Source organism: Myodes glareolus, chromosome 9 (genome assembly GCF_982192425.1).
Source record: "Myodes glareolus chromosome 9, mMyoGla1.1, whole genome shotgun sequence".
NCBI classification, from domain to species: domain Eukaryota; kingdom Metazoa; phylum Chordata; class Mammalia; order Rodentia; family Cricetidae; genus Myodes; species Myodes glareolus.
Window position 1 is genome coordinate 46191493 of NC_142034.1, and position 17835 is coordinate 46209327.

The following is a 17835-nucleotide window of genomic DNA, read 5'->3' on the forward strand; positions in this document are numbered from 1 at the left end:
GTTATAGATGACTAGTTAACCCTTGTGATGATAGGTCTCCTTGGTTATAGATGACTAGTTAACCCTTGTGATGATAGGTCTCCTTGGTTATAGATGACTAGTTAACCCTTGTGATGATAGGTCTCCTTGGTTATAGATGACTAGTTAACCCTTGTGATGATAGGTCTCCTTGGTTATAGATGACTAGTTAACCCTTGTGATGATAGGTCTCCTTGGTTATAGATGACTAGTTAACCCTTGTGATGATAGGTCTCCTTGGTTATAGATGACTAGTTAACCCTTGTGATGATAGGTCTCCTTGGTTATAGATGACTAGTTAACCCTTGTGATGATAGGTCTCCTTGGTTATAGATGACTAGTTAACCCTTGTGATGATAGGTCTCCTTGGTTATAGATGACTAGTTAACCCTTGTGATGATAGGTCTCCTTGGTTATAGATGACTAGTTAACCCTTGTGATGATAGGTCTCCTTGGTTATAGATGACTAGTTAACCCTTGTGATGATAGGTCTCCTTGGTTATAGATGACTAGTTAACCCTTGTGATGATAGGTCTCCTTGGTTATAGATGACTAGTTAACCCTTGTGATGATAGGTCTCCTTGGTTATAGATGACTAATTATCCCCCATGCTTTCACATATACATCCAGCTGTGTGGGTTCATGTTTCTTCTTCATATAAGGACATTAGTCCTACTAGATTAGGACCTACATATAAAAGCCCCATTTTAATTTAATTACCCCTTCAAAAACTCTATCTCTAAATATAGTCATAGTCTGAGATACTAAAGATTAGGCCTGCAACAGGAATTTGGGGAAATACCACTGAGTCCATGTTATTACCTGTTATATTTCACTAATAAGGGGCAACACTGTATATTTTAGTCATTTTTACTTACTGGTTATTAAATGTGTCATTTGTTTAATTCATTTGCTAGATAAGAGTTTTTAAAAGTCAAGAGTTCAAGAGCAGGATTGCTTAGCTAAGTGCAGAACTAGCAATAATTGCCTTTTTGTATACAGTGTTTGGGATCAAAATCATGTCCTTGTGTGTGTTGAATAAATGTTCTACCACTGATCTGTATCCCCAACTCTCAATAGTTGTTCATGTCTAAACTCTCTCTCTGAAACTGGAAAGGTAGTTTTCTGTACAAATATACTGCTTCCTCAATGCTAGATCACAAGTGCAGTCTCTAATACTATAACCTATACACCTTGTTTACGTACTCCTCGGAAACTACCAAGGCTTACAGATACAATCTGGAAGTTAATACCTCAGCTAGTCAGTTTCCAAATGTGGTTTTCTTCCCATTGCTCTTACATTAGTTACTCTGTGAACTCTTCCATTATTTCTACAATTAAACAAGCATGCTTCTTGATGGCCCAACACAGTAGACTCTTAACAGCAGCTACCAATCTATTAAATGTGGCATTTGCCATGTTTTCAACATCAAATCAGAATAGAAAAACCCAGACAGAGTCCATTTTTTTTTAAGTCCTGACTCAGAGAGGTGGTTTGACAAAGGGCAATTCAAATGCTAAGCAGCTCACAGAGCTTTTAAAATGAAGGTCATTAAGTTCTAAAATAATCTAGACTTGTTTTGATTCATTCCTTGCAAGGGTATAAAAACAGCCTTGGTATAAAGGCTCCCATGTATTTTCGCGTTTCTTCTGTTCTTTAAGACATGGTTAACTTTCTGTAATTGTTCTCGTTAGAACTGAATCTTAGTTAGGCGGATAACTGGTAATCTTTATGTTATATAGCAGACACCTTTCACAGTTAGAATATGCTTACTCAGAAAATCTATAGGTCATGAATCCATAGTGTCTTTCAGAGAAAGGTTTTTAGCTAATTCTCGATTCAGTAGAATCCCTGTACCCCAAAAATTCACATGGCTTTAGCATTAATTCCCAAAAGCTAGATAGAATATAAGTGATATTTTTGTCATGAACCAATTTTTCTTCAACATTAGAGGATTGATCCACATATAAAAATGCCAATTATGTAATAATTATATAATATGAGTAAATTATAAAATGTCTACTAATCAAGCAAAGAGTCATTACTACTAAACATAAGATCTTAGGATACTGAACTAGTTGGGTCAATTAGCCCACATCATCCAGCTCAGTGGTTCTCATACCTTAGTAAATCTATATCCCCTATAAGGGCTTCTTAAAACACAGATTGATTTCAACCCCAAGGTTTCTGATGCAATAACTCAAGGGCAGAGCTCCAAACTGTGTTCCCAACATATTCTCAGGTGATGCTGTTGGTGTATGGGCCACACTGTGAAAATCACTGATCTCCTCCTTTAAGAATATATTTTCTGTCCACTGGAAGGAGTATCTTAGTCACCAATTTCTTAACTACTGTGGAGTAGACAGAGAAAGGGCTATAAAGTTATTACACTGGATACCCAGAGTCCGTGCATACTGTGCACACGTTCCTATGACCTCACCATGTCCCTCCAGATAACTGCTACTGTGATGCCCATTTTGTAAGCGAAAGAGCATGGAAACCAGGCTTTGAACCCAGACAAACTTTAACCCATTATACTACTCTGCTTCTCCAGTTAACAGAGAAGAACTTAACTGTGCTCATTGACTCATTAAGCCCTGACTGCTCTAGGGGATGGAGAGGGAGGAGGAGAGGGAGTGGGGGGAGTGGGAGGGTGTTGGGAGGAGGGGCTGAAATGGAAACTTTTATAATTTAATAATAAAAAATAATAATAATAATAATAATAATAAAAGAATAGCGACAATTGGTAGCTCAGTTGGTAGAATGGTTCCTACCATGCCCCTATCACAGCAGAATCCAGGCATGGTAGGGCATAACTGTAATCTCTGCAGCCAGGAAGTGGAGGCAGAAGGTTCAGGAGTTTAAAGCTGGTCTTGTCTACATAGGAATCTGAGGTCAGGCAGAAGATGAGAGCCTGCTTTCAAACAAACAAGCAACATTATTTTGCAACTCGAGTAATAGTTTATAATTCATTTACATGGCTACAAGTATAATACATCTTTTTAAAAAGTATACGTGTGTATGTGCTAGTGTCTCCATCTGTGCGACTATACACACACATGTGTGTGGGGTCCCTCAGATGTCAGAAGAGGCTGTCAGATCCTTTGGAACTGGAGCTATAGGTATTTGTGAGCAATCTGATACGGGTTCTGGGATTCTAACTCTGGTCCTCATGATTAAATGGCCATCTCCCCAGACTCAAACATGTCTTTTACATCCTGCATCCTAAATGTGCCCAGATGATACTAATGAGGAGATGAACAATCAGCTTTAAATATGTCCTCATGTTGGGCTGGAGAGATGGCCCAGTGGTTAAGGCACTTGTTGCCCTTGTAGAACACTGAACTTTCATTCTGTTTCCACATGGTGGCTCACAATTTCAGGAGACCCAATGCCTTCTTCTGGCCTCCTAGGTACCAGGCATCCATGTGGTAAACATACATGCATGCAGGGAAAAAATTAATATACATAAAATAAAAATAATTTTGAAATAAAAATACTTTAAATGTGCTCATGACATGTTCTAAATGACTTGTTTTCGGTGACAGATTACTAAAATGGAACTTTTTCACAAGCATGCTAATTACATGTTAGTTACAAGAACTAGAAACCAGCTCTGTAGGGCTGATAGTAAAATGTTCATGATTCAATGGCTTTAGGAATAGACCAGAAGAAGGACTTTGAGAATATCAAGACTGTCTTGCTCTGCTCCTTCTATTAAGTTTGATTTCATGGCATCTCTCCATGGCAATAAGGAGGGAACCAAGGCAAGCCTACAGACTGGCACTTACATGGAAACTCTTGAAATGATGAGCAAATGATGCGGACACATTTTGCAGCTGATATCATTCATATGTATGGACTGAAAAGCATTGGGAAAACCCAAATAAAGAACATGGCTTTAATTCATCATCCGTCCTACTGTTTTCTGCAGTACATCTCTTCACATGTGGCAGACTTGAAAAGTGAAGTTTTTGAAGAACTCCTTAAACACCTTTGTCACCGTGCAGAAGAATTCCGGGAGGTCATAAAAAGCAACATGCGGAGACAGATGTTTACTGAGCTCTTCCTGCATTGTGACAGTGGAAAGGTAGGTAAGACCCGAGGGGACAGCTTTGACGCGATGCTTATCGGTGCTGTTGTAAGTTTCTGTTACGTCAGACTTGAGAATGGCAGCCCGTTGACCACCATGTGATAAAGACATTGATTACTGGGGGGGGGGGGGGGAGAAACAGAGAGTACAATCTACTTTTTAAAAAATCATCTGGCTAACGCCTGACTTATCAGCTATTTTCTCAAATTGTTGTAAAGTTTTTCCGATCTTACTCTGTGTTTGTACTTTCTGGTTATTGAATGGGCCCCACCCTGAACCACACCTTGAGTGGCATTACTTTTCAGCATTTTTGACCTGTTCTAAGTCAGTCTCCTGTGTATGCAAGTGCCAGCAGAGGCCAGAAAGGGTGTGGATCCTTGGAGTTGGAGTCCCAGGCATTTGTGAGTGATATAGGTGCCAGGATCTGAACTTTGGTCCTCTTAACCGCTGAGCAGTCTCTCCAGTCGCTTACGCTAGATCTTAAAAGTTTATATTCAAAAGTGTTTCTCTCTCTCTCTCTGGTTTATTTGTTTTTTTGAGACAGGGTTTCTCTGTGTAACAGTTGTTATGAAACTCTCTCTGTATGTAGACCAGATTGGCTTCAAACTCAGAGCTCCACCTGCCTCTGCCTCCTGAGTGCTGGGATCAAAGGTGTGTGCCACTATATCCAGCTCAAAAGTACTTCTAAGAATAAGATTTGGAGGAGAACTGAGTCAGGGCATTAAATGGACTTGCAGCAGTAAACACAGATTTAGGTGAAATATGTTTGCTTAATGAGCCTTATGCTTGCTTATTTGTATATCCATGCTAGGTAGTGATTTTTTTATTTACATTTTTTATTGATTTTATTGAGCTATACATTTTTCTCTGCTCCCCTCCCTTCAGCCCTCTCTCATAGTCCCCATACTCCCAACTCACTCAGGAAATCTCATCTTTCTACTTCCCATGTAGATTAGATTCATGTTTTTCTCTCTTACACTCTGCATTGTTGTCTAGGTTCTCTGGGGTTGTGAATTGTAGGCTGGTTTTCTGTGATTATGTCTAAAAGCCACTTATGAGTGAGTACATGAGATATTTGTCTTTCTGGGTCTGGGTTACCTCACTCAATATAATGTTTTCTAGATTTATTTGCCTGCAAATTTCAAGTTGTCACTATTTTTTCTGCTGTGTAGTACTTCATTGTGTAAATGTACCACATTTTCCTTATCCATTCTTCAGTCGAGGGGCATGAGACAGAATTAGTTCTTTGAGAAAATCAACAAAATAGACAAACCTTTATCCAAACTAACCAAAAGGTGAAGAGAGAATATCCAAATTAACAAAATCAGAAATGAAAAGGGAGACATAACAACAGACACAGAGGAAATCCAAAGACTCATTAGGTCATATTTTGAAAACCTGTATTCCACAAACAACTTTCTGGATAAATATCAGTAGTGATTTTTAATGTAGTCCTGTTTAACTTCACAAATATTCCAGTACTCCAAACATGCAAGAAGTGGCAGATCATTGCCAATTATTTAAGGTAACAAGGTTCTTCTTCTTCCATTGGAGAAACAGTCTGTGACTTTGCTGATGATGAAGAGTTCTAGATCATAAGTAAATAAGTATATTTACATACATACATAATACATACATAAATAATTTGAAATGTACAGAATGTAACTAAAAACAATTCCAAATGTTCTCATATCTACTGACCACCATTCCCCTTTTCTATACTAAGAGTTAAAACAGAATGCCATGTTACCATAATTTAAAAAAAAAACAACAACCAAGACAACCCAAGGCAAAATGAATGCCCCCGACAGTGCCCACAGGTCCAGCCTCTGTGCATCCCCTGAGCTACAGCTCCTCTAAAAGGCATCTTCTCCCACAGCCTCCACATCAAGGAAAGTACATCAGGAACCTCATCAGTTATTTTCTTCTCATTACAAACCTTAGATATATACAGTAGACATTGACCTTATACCTTACAAATTGAAAATAAAATGCCCAAAACAGCTCCAGGTGCCTTCTCACACCAAGAGCAAACTGTGGAGTAAGAACATAAATGCTTTTTTATTTACTTTACCTATTTTAAATATTTATTTATTTATGTATGTATGTATGTATGCTTGTTTTGTCTGTATGTATGTATGTGTACCACATGTGTGCAGTGCCTGAGGAGGCCAGAAGAGGGCACTGTAATTTCCCCAACTGAAGTTAAAGGAAGATGTAAGCCACTATGTGCGTGCTGGGAACTGAACCCAAGTCCTCTGCCAAACAACAACAAGTGATGGTTTGAGTGGGAAATGTCCCCTATAGTCTTGGACATTTGAACACTCAATTCCAGTTCATGGTGATATTTGTGGAGGTTTAGAAGGTACAGCCTGTAGAGCAAAAGGTCTGAACCCATTTCTGAGTGAAAAAACTTACCCAAGCCTACCAATCTTTGAGCACAAAATCCTACCAATCCCCACACTTGCCCCAAGATCAGGCCATATAATCCCCTCCAATCCCAGGCCACCCTGGAAAACTCCACCCACCTCCAAGAAACCCTATATAAAGCTTCCTTCTGCTTAGTTCACTGCTGCTTCTTGCCAGAACAGAGGCAGTCACCCACTTGGGTCTCGACCAGTTAATCTCTTATGTAAGACTTGTTGTACGGTGTGACTTTGTAGTACTCCTCAACTCCTTACTGTCAGGATACTTTTCCCCTCAGAGCTGTAACATGGCACACGGTATTGGGGCAAACTTTCCCCTCCGATCCTCAGAGCTGCAACACTTACATGGTCTTCCTGAAGGAAGTGTGTCACTGGGGATGGGCTTTGAGATGAAAAACCTTATCTTCTCCCAGTCTAATCTCTCTGATTCATGGGGTGGAGGTGTGAACTCTCAGCTTCCTGCTCCAGCAGTCCTGCCAACAGTCAAATGACACATGCTGTCCCCACCACTATGGATTCTAATCCTCTGGAACATAAGCCCAAATAAACCCTTCTGTAAGTTGTTTAGTCATGGTGTCTTATCACAGCAGCAGAAAAGGAACTAATACATGCTCTTAACCCCTAAGTCAGCTCTTCAGCCTCCACCTTTTCGTTCTAAAATGTTAATATCCATAAAATACAGCTTAAGGTGTCCAGACACCAATGGCCACTTCATGTAAACCACTAGCACCTTGTGAAACTATAATATGATCTTGATGGAATTTCATAATTAAAATGAATGAAGGCAGTAGATATAACTCAAATGAGAGATGTGTCAAAAGCCAGGAATGGTGGCACATGCCTTTAATCCCAGCACTCAGGAGGTAGAGACAGACAGATCTCTGTGGATTCAAGACCAGTCTGAGCCATACAGAGATTTCCAGGCCCCCCAGGACTATATAGATGAGATCCTGCTCAAAAAAAAAAAAAATAAAATAAGATGTGTTGAAAACAGTGTATTCCTACTTTTTTTTTTTTTAATTCTTCCCCTTGCCGCCTTCTTTTCTTCCTCTTCTGACTTTTTCTGGGAACTTCTGTGTGATGTTTGTGCCATCAGACTTTCTTTTGAACTATGATCAGAAGCCTCCGTCCCACACCTCTTCAGCTGCACAATCTGAGTGATGCTGTCACTTGAGTCATTTCCTGTCACTTGAGTCATTCAACATGTCACCTATCATTGGTGCCACATCATCAATAGAGATGCCAGGGTTTGTAGGTTTGATCTTAGTGCAGCAATCAAAGTGGAATGAGGAACACACAGACATTGGTCTCTGGGTGACATTAGATCTTTTTTTTTTTCTTGCTTCCCTTAGCTGGTTCATAATCCTTCATTTCCTGGCCATGTGTACTTCATCTACTTTTACATTTCTCTTTCCTGGACATTGTCATCTACCTTCCAGAGGGCTTCTGGGAAAATTCTGCAAAATTGATGGATCTCTGGGCTTTCCTTCTTAGGTTCTTCTCTCTGCAAGTCTACACAAAGAAGGCATGAACAAACATACCCTTGGCTTCTTGGGGTCACCTTTAACTATCCTGACAGTATTCTTCACTAGTTTGAGCAGGGCAGGGTACAATGTGAGCCCCATGCTAGCTGCATCTATGAAAGCCTCCTCCAGAAAGGATTTAAGGACATTCACAATAATAGAAAAAAATTTCAGGGAATGGAGAGAATCAAAAGAGAGAGGATCCTAAATGGAGCTATAATTTAGCCACAGTAACCTAAATTTTTATAGTATTTATCTTCAAGTTTGAATCTAAGATTTCTGCTAGTGAATGTGAAGGACTCAGGGAGACAGATGACAAAACATACCCATGGATCATCTTTTATGAGAAATATAAATTATTGCTTAAGAGAAAAGGTTGAAGGGGCTGGGGAAATAGCTTGGTTGGTGGAAGTATTTGCCACGTGAGCATGGAGACCTAAGTTTAAGCCTCAGAACCCATGTGAGAAGCCAAGCATGATGGCATATGCTTAGAATCCCAGCACTGGGAATGTAGGTGGGTCCCGAGGTGCTCTGGCGAGACAGCCTAGGCTATTTGGTAAGTTCCAGGTCAATGAGAGAGCCTGTTTGAAAAGACGAGATTGTCCTCTGGCCTCCACATGCATGCATGTCTACCTGCAGGCCTGAGAGAGAGACAGACAGAGGGAGAGACAGAGAGACAGAGACAGAGGGAAAAATAGAAACAGATACAGATTGGAGTTTGAAATATAACCAAATATTTCTCCTGAAGATAGTCATTAAAGAGATTCTATGTGGTTGGGCATGGTGTGAACATCTCTAGTCCCGGCTCTTGGAAGACAGAGGCAGGGGGATCTCTATGAGTTTGAAGCCAGCCTGGTCTACAGAGCAAGTTCCGAGACACCTAAGGTTGTTACACAAAGGAAGTCTGTTGAAAAACCAGAGAGAGTGTGTAAGAGAGAAGTCCTGTATGATACAGTGAGTTTATTTTGCTATGTACTCTTGATAAATGAATCAATTAATTTTCTTAGGACATATGTACTAATTTATGTGTCTATTATGGATGTGTACAAGTACCCATGCACATGCCTTGGTGCACATGCCTTGGTGCACATGCCAGGTTAGAGGGCAACTTACAGCTGTCATCCCCACCACATGAGGCTCAGGCATTGAACTCAGGTTGGCAGCCTTGGTAACACGTTCCTTAACCTTAACATGTTCCTTAACATCTTGCTGGTCCCTATAGACTCTTGCTTCCTTTTCCTTCCTTTGTTTCTTTCTTTCTTTCTCCCTCCTTCCTTCCTTCCCTTCCTTTCTTTTCCTTCCTTTGTTTCTTTCTTTCTTTCTCCCTTCCTTCCTTCCTTCCTTCCTTCCTTCCTTCTCTCTCTCTCTCTCTCTCTCTCTCTCTCTCTCTCTCTCTCTCTCTCTCTTCTTCCCTCCCTCCACTTCTTCTTTCTTTCTTTCTTTCTTTCTTTCTTTTTGGTTTTTCAAGACAGGTTTCTCTGTGTATCCCTTGGATTTTCTGAAACTTGCTTTATAGACCAGGCTGGCCTTAAACTTAGAGATTTGCCTGTCTCGGCCTCCTATGTGCTGGGATTAAACATGTTGATAGCCACAACCAGCTGAGAGAAAAGTAATTCTCAAAAGGAAACTGACATATTGCAGTATCAATATGCAATTCTCAGATCCCTACTAACTTAACTTAAATCAGGAATATAGTCTATAACATCTGCAAAGCCTATTTGTCTTTCAAGCACTTCTTTGAACAGTGCCTTTTTGTCAGAACTGCCAGGTTATTCTGGTGTCATGATTTTTCCTTCCTGGTAAGATGCCTAGAAGGCAACCACTGTTAGCCAGCTAATTTAACAGCAGCTCCATTGCCATGGTCAACACGGCAGGATGCTCTCCGGAGGAGTTAGTAGAGCTTTGCTTGTGCTCCTTGTTTTCCCTCTCATCATTAAACAGTCATCGTGGTGCTCTTGGAAGGAAGGCAGAATCCAGACTAGAAAAGTCAATTGAATTTCTGAATGGATTTTTTTTTTCAGCACTGGCTGAAATAAACATTTAGAAAACTTTAATTAAAAAGAGAAAAGAAAAGAAAACCTGGATTTTAAGATAAAAATACTGTTCTTGAGAAAGACTAGAGACTCCTAGAGCAAGGAAGGATAAATAATAGTGTCCAAAAATCGCATCCAAGCAGTTTGTCTTACTAGGAAACTGGGACCAGGTGATGGAAGGGGGCTGGAGACAGTGACTAATTCAGAGGTCTGCTGGTCTCTAAGTTAGGTTACTACCTGAGTCTCCATTCCTCATTGGCTCTAATCAGAGTTGGAGGCTGAAGGTAACATTATAAATATTTGGAAAGTCCAAGTAGGCATCATGGGGGGGGATTTAAGGACAGCGGAAGGAGGTCTAAGGAAATGGACCCAAGAGCCCTTTCCTTTCCATTCACCCTGGCGGCCAATGCTTAGCACTCCTAAATATGCACTGGGAAGGGGGTTGGCTGTGCAGAGAAGTTCCAGAAGCATCTCTAGACGGCAACCCAGGGCACAGAACATGAAATCCATAACAAAACTTCCAAAAGGGTAAGCAGCATGAGGTCTGTATACCACCCAGTCAACAAGCACCATGACTGGCCCCTAATGGCAGCCACCATATAAGCACCTAAAGAGAAATGGACAAGGAACACAAACACACAAGTCCTAGAATCACTGTATGCTCAACAATAGAAGGAAAACATTTTCGCAGACATTTCTGTGTCTTTGTAAAACCATCTAGGTTGTTGACAGGAGTTTCTGTCCCGCTCAGCCCCACAGCCATTCAGTCCCAAATAAGCACACAGAGGCTTATATTAATTATAAACTGTTGGGCCTATTGCTTGGGCTTATTATTAACTACCTTTTACAACTTAAATTAACCCATAATTCTTATCTATGTTTAGCCATGTGGCTTGGTACCTTTTCTCAGTGAGGCAGTCTTGCTTCCTCTGCTTCTAGATGACAACTGACTCTCTACTTTTTCTCTTCTTAGAATTCTCTTAGTCTACTTGCCCCACCTATACTTCCTGCCTAACTACTGGACAACCAGCATTTTATTAAACTAATACAAGTGACAAATATTTATAGTGTACAAGAGCATTATCCCACAGCACTAGATATATTTCATTAAAATAGTAGCTTTGGTGAATAAAATTCTATGTGGTAGGGTGGTTCTTATGGAATTGTTCTTGAGAGACACAGAGAGGTATGGAGGGAATGCTTACCTATTCAGGATATGCTTTAAGAATGATAATATATTGATTGTGGCAGTTGAAGGAGAAGCAGTGGTTGCACATCACATCTTCAAAGACCCAGAGTCTCATTTCAGGTCACCATCAGGAAAGCTAAGTTTGCTGTATTATAAGGTCAGGAAATCCCGCCTTTTATCTTCCCCAACTACAAAACCCTGCCTGGAATTGCCCCGTGCATCCTTCCAAACATTCCAGAAGATCTTTAAGATTCTGTCTAGGAGATCACTGGGAGTCCTTGGGAGGATAGAAGGAAGATACTAGAAAGAAAACAAAGTTGAACAGCTGTAGAAAGAAGGAACCTCCAACTCCAAGACAAGCATCCGTGCATGAACCAGCATAGAGTATTGGGCAGAGAAGCAGCTGGCTCAGGGAAGAAGTCACTGGTCCTTAATATCCGGCCAAATAATCTGAACCAGCTCTCTCAAGAAGTTGAATTTAGGGAGAAGCTGCTCTGTGGAGCACCTCCCTCTAGAAGCTGTGAGAAGACAAGGAGGAAAAGGTCGAAGACCTCTGGAAATGGAGATGGTAGCGGTACCAGCGAAGTACCCCAGCTCTCTACAAAGAAAAAGGCTTGAGTAAACCACACTGTTGGAAGGAAGGAAACTAAACCAGGCGTGGTGGTGCACACCTTTAAACCCAGTCCTGGGGAGACAGAGGCTAGTGGATCTCTGTGAGTTTGAGGCCAACCTGGCCTATATAGTGAGTTCCAGAACAGCCAGGGCTACATTGAGAGATTGTGTCTCAAAACAAACCAAAAATCAGAAAGAAAGGAAGCATGTGTGTGTGTGTGTGTGTGTGTGTGTGTGTCTGTCTGTCTGTCTGTCTGTCTGTCTGTCTGTCTGTGTATATTTACAGAATGACTACACAGAGTTAAAGAAGTAAAGAATTTCAAAGAGATCTGAACTGATAAAATTCTAAAGGAGTGTGTGACAACAAGATAAAGAACCAGCTAGAATGTCTGGAGAAGCTCTGTGGCTACTGCTTTAGAGTCAAGGTGCCTTTCAGAGTGGAACAGGAAGACTAGAAGATAGCAACTGGGAAAACCACAGGTCATGTGATCTTCAAGGACTAGGCCAAGCTGAAGCCCCTATGGCAGTCAAAAGCTTTCTAGCTGTCAGCTCTGTATGTATCCACCAGTGGCCAGACAACAGGTTGTGGGGAGCTGTGGACATCTCATCCAGTCATAGCCCAGAGCTAGGGAAATACAGCCTCCTTTACTGCTCAGTTGGTATTAGCCCTGCTATTAGTCCCACAGTCAGAGGAGAGTGAGGACAGACCCAGTGTACAAAGCAAAACTGATAGTAATTCCACATATTTACTTTGTAAAAATGTATCTAAATGCAAACTAGGAGATGTATATAAGATTATTCGCCACTGGATATTTTTCTCAAAATACCAGAAACAACCTAATTTCTATTAATAAAAGAATGCTAAGAAATTGCAATGCTTTTTGTATTGTACTACATAGTAGTTAAAATGGATAAAATATACTTTTTTCTTTGAGGTTTATTTAGTTTTTACTTTACATGTATGAATATTTTGTCTGCATAAATATAAATGCGCCACATGCATGCCTGGGGTCTACAGGTGCCAGAAGAGGGAGTTGAATCCCTGGAACTGGAGCTATAGATGTTATGAACTGCCATGTGGGTGCAGGGAACTGAACCTGCAAAAGCAGCAAGTGATCTTAAATTCTGAGCCATTTATCCAGCCCCTAAAGTGAATAAAATAAAATTAGATTCCCAAATCTAATTGAGGGAAAAAATCACTTTGAAAGCTAGACATTGTAGCATACACTGGGAAGACAAAGCAGGCAGATATTGAGTTCCAGGCCATACTAGGCTATATAACAAGATGCTACCTCAACCCTCTTCCAAAACCACAATTTAAAATGACAATGTAAAGAATGATACATATATTTTATCAGTCTAATACACTTTTGTGCATGTTCTTTTGTGTGTATAAACATGTTCATGTGTGCATGCCTTTGTATGCATGCACATGTAGAAGTCAAAGGAGAACACTGGGTGTTTTTTTTTTTTTTGTTTCCTTGGGACAATTGTGAATTCCAGCTACTAATATCACAGGTGGTGTTAGCTTTACCATTTTTTTGTTTGTTTTTCTGTAATAAAAATTTTCCCAAAATAATGTATAAAAGAACAAGTAATGAGCAGTTACCTGTGACGTGCAAGGTCAGGTTAGATAAGAACTGAGGACTATACATTGAATTCGTCAAGGAAAGTCAGTCACAGCAAATATTTGTTAAATATCCACTAAGCTCAAGGTGTTTTGACATGTAACAAAAGGGAGAAATGAACATACGATTCAGCTTATGGGTTTTGATGTTGCAGCTTTTATTTTCACAATAATGATGGAACGGATGATGGTCACAGTGATAAATTACTCAGAAAATCATGATCTAGCATCATCAAAAAGTTTGAATCCACTGCAGCTACTAGTTGTAAACTTTCTGTGTAGGTGAAGGCCCTGGACCGGCAGCGGATACTGGCCTTACTGGAAACATTCTATGATCAAAGTTCACACACTGCAAGGAGCTTACTCCGAAACCCAAGACAATGTAAGTGTTGTTTAGAGGTAAGAGTGTACTGAAGTTGGGTGTCGTAAGACAATGGTAGATAACGTGGGATCATTCTACTCCCAAGGGATCTCTTTGTACCATATTCTTAAGTCATGGTAGCCATATTTTATCTACTTGCTCATATTCCCACAGAATTGACTCTTCTTCACAAACACATGTGTTTTTTACCAGAGTGCAATATCCAAACTTCTGTCACAGCAAAATTCAGCTAGAACAAATTTTAAACGTGGTTCAGTGAAGAAAAGCTTTGGGAATACTTTGAATGCCTTAGAAACTAAGTTAAAAATAGCTATTCCATTTATAATGCCCAGCCTAGCATTCTAAGATTTCTGGGAGAGGTGTTTCCTCTTCTGAAGCAGCTTTACTTACCTTGCTTTTGTGGTAAAATATACATGTATACTAACATGTTAAAGTATTCTTTTGTATGTTTATCAATAGATACTATTACAAGGTTGTTGTTGTTTTTACATTATTTATTATGAGAGGGAGAGTGCCATAGCATTCCCATTGAAGTCACAAGGCAGCTGTACGTTCTCTCCTCCCACCATGTGGGTCAGAGGATCAAATTCAGATCCTCCCTCTGTCCTGGCAGCATGCTCCTTTACCTCTGAAGCATCCTCCAGCTCTATTTTTATTTTTTTTTAAGAGAATGCCTTTTGAATGGTCAAATTTGCTAAACAATATTAATATCTTATTTCTGTGTGCAGACTTATTACTTGGATACTCAAGAATCTGTAGGTAGTATACTGAACGTTGTAGGAGCCACAATATTATAACTTAATTATTAAATATTTTGAGAAGAATGGGGACAGACGGGATTTGTGGGATTTTATTTGGGGGGGTGCTTTTTCAGACCAGGTCTCATTATGTAGCCTAGTAAGTCCTGGGGACTATAAATCTCCCCCTCACCTGGGGTCATGGCCAGCATAATCATATCCAGCAGATTTTGTTACTGGGATCAATAGCAAGATCCTTGTGAAAACCATCCAGTTTTTTTTCCTAAAGTCCTTCCTTCTTTCCACTATCTTGTACTGATATGGGATACTCTTCTGTATGGTGTGAATATGTTTTATTACCATTGGTTAATAAAGAAGTCGATTTGGCCAATAGCCAGGCAGAACAGATCCAGGTGGGAAATCCAAGCAAAGATTAACGGAAAAAGAAGGTGAGTCTGGGAGATTCCAGCAGCTGCTGAAGAAGAAAGCTGTGAGGTAACAAGCCACAAGCCTCATGGTAAAATATAGAATAATAGAAATGGGTTAAGCTGTAAGAGCTAGTTAATATTAAGCCTGAGCTAAAAGGCCAAAGAGTTTATGAATAATAGTAAACCTTTGAGTGGTTATTTGGGAATTGGCAGGAAGGAGAGACACTTCCGGCTACATTACCCTTTCTCTCTCCCCCCCCTTTCTTTCTCCTCTACTAAAAATTGAACTTACAGTAAGCACACAATCTACCCCTGAGCTTCACTCTAACTCCTTTGCATAAAATTCTGAACCACCTGTCCACCTAAGTCATAGAAGAAGAGTTGAGTAATAAAAGAAGAATTGAGGGGAAAGGATGGAAATTAAACCCAGGGAAAGGTTGTCATTGATAAGGCTAGTTTTTCCTTGTATACTGCAGGATTTTTCAATTTTAATTATTATTATTTGAGCATGAGTGTGATGTGTGTGTGTTGAAGGGGAGGGCACATGCATGCCACAGTGTCCGTGCGGAGGTCAGAGGGCAACTTTGTGGGATCAGTTCTCTTCTTCTGTCTCTGTGTGATCTCTGGAGATCACACTCAGGTCATCAGAGCTGGGCAGCAAGCACATCTCTCCAGCCTGTGTTGCAGATCCTTTAAAAGATACTTGAGATGAAAAGACAGTCCCCGTCTCTATACTGTGCTTATTACGTGCAAAGGGACCACAGAAGAAAGGGACATTTGTTTTAGCAATCCAAGCAACTCTTTAAATAGGAAACTAAAAGATATGTTCATTTTGTAAACCACACCTTTCAGGAAGAGTTGATAATTCATAGTAATAAGAATTCTTTATGTTCATTCGAGTGTCTAGTTGCAGCAAAAGGTACCTAATTTTGTTTGTTTGTGTGGGTTTGTTGTTGTTATTGAAGACAGACTTTATATATGGAACTTATTATGTAGACCAGGCTAGACTCAAATTCAAGATCTGCATGCTTCTACCTCCCGAGTGCTGGGATTAAAGACATGTGCTATCACACCCAGTTCTGATATGTTTTTAAAGTAATAAGCTTGTTATAATGACTGCCCTCAACGTTATTTTTTACATTAATTCAATAATTCTGATTCTGTATTGTAAGATCGATTGTTTAGATAAATCCTTTATTGTCTGCAATAGGGCCATTAACCGAATTTGAGGAGATAGAGTGGTCTGAATTCTGGGGAGATACAGATATTAAGAAGCACATTTATGAAGACTTTGATGAACTGCTCTTAAGAATGAATATGTTAGCTGCTGAAAAACTTGCTGGCAAAACCCAAGAAATGGAAGATCAAAATCTTCCACAACAGCAGAGTGAGACAAGTGCCGACCAAGAACCATCCCCAGAGTCAGCCACAGAGCCGGGAACACAGCTGGCTTCAGAACAAGAAACCAGCAGAGAACAGAGACCCCACAGAGAGTCACTTACAGGACAAGAACAGGGCAAAGGGTTACGCAAATCATCCGTTTCAGGACAAGGATCCCGCAGAGCGTCAGCAGTGGAGCCAAGATTACACAGAGGGTCAGTTGCAGAGCAAGGGTCCCGCAGAAGCTCAGCATCAGAACAAACACAGCAGAGGGGGTCAGTTGCAGGCCAAGAGTCCCTCAGAAGCTCGGTATCAGAACAAGAGTCACAGACAGGGCAAGACTCAAACAGAGAATCGGTGTCAGAACAAGAATCACAAAGAGGGTCAGTTACAGAGGAAGAAGGATCACAGAGAGGGTCAGTTTCAGAACCTGTGCAACGCAGAACATCAATAACAGGACAACGTAGAAAATCATCTGCAGATACAGGATCTCGTAGGGGTTCTGAAGCCGGATCGCGCAAAGGATCAGGGGTAGAACAAGGACAGCGCAAAGGATCCGGTGGCCAGCGCAAAGTGTCAGGAGGACGCAAAATGTCGTTTTCAGAGTATGGACCACACAAAGAGTCCATAACGGAGGAGCCACAGTCTGAGGCAGAGCAAGGACCACCAATAGACACCATTCTAGAAGAACAGGACGCAGACTCAACCTCACAAAAAAGCGACACCTTAAAAGAAAGTGAAGCCTCAGAATTCGATAAAATGGAGTCTCAAGAAGAAAAGTCTTTGCGAGTCATAAATGAGAAGGAACAAGCTGTCATGGATTCCCAACAGGGTGAGGACGCTCCCACATACAGCAAAGATGATGGTCCGCCAGGGAGCGTAAAAGATCAGCTTCCAGGTAGTTATCTAGTTCTATCAAATCATCTTTTTGTTTTCTGGAGTGCGCATTAAAAAATCTTTTCAGAAAGCAGTCATTAAGTTAGTGCCTCTGCTGGCGTATCTTATCATGTAAGCCACAGGTGTATTTTCCTGTTCAGCACTTGAACCTAGACTTTGAACGCTCAATTAGATGAAAACCAGAACGCTTATTAATAATTTTCCTGGAATTTCATTTATACCAAAAGTCCATCGATATGAAATCTAGGAATGTTTTAATGGTTTTTTGAAAGCAGAAACATTTTTGTTCTAAATGCAAGTCACTTTTAATTTTCCTTTTATTTCAACAACAAATGGGCCAGAAATGGTGTCATATACCTTTAATCTTCACATCCAGGAGGCAGAGAAAACTGAATTGCTACAAGTTGGAGGCCAACCTGGTCTACATAGTGAGGTCCGGACCAGTTGCAGCTATATGGAGAGACCCTGTCTCAGGAAAACAAACATGCA

The 17835-nt window shown here is 40.5% G+C and overlaps 1 protein-coding gene across 1 annotated transcript in view; it reads left to right on the forward strand.

The window, feature by feature from the left end:
- Positions 1-17835, forward strand: part of Efcab5 (EF-hand calcium binding domain 5) — a 113041-nt gene that overhangs the window by 46193 nt on the left and 49013 nt on the right. The window contains exons 8-10 of the mRNA XM_085695367.2: positions 3954-4109; positions 13805-13904; positions 16280-17347. Coding sequence (XP_085551493.2) covers positions 3954-4109; positions 13805-13904; positions 16280-17347 — 1324 coding nt within the window. The remainder of the gene's footprint in view (positions 1-3953; positions 4110-13804; positions 13905-16279; positions 17348-17835) is intronic.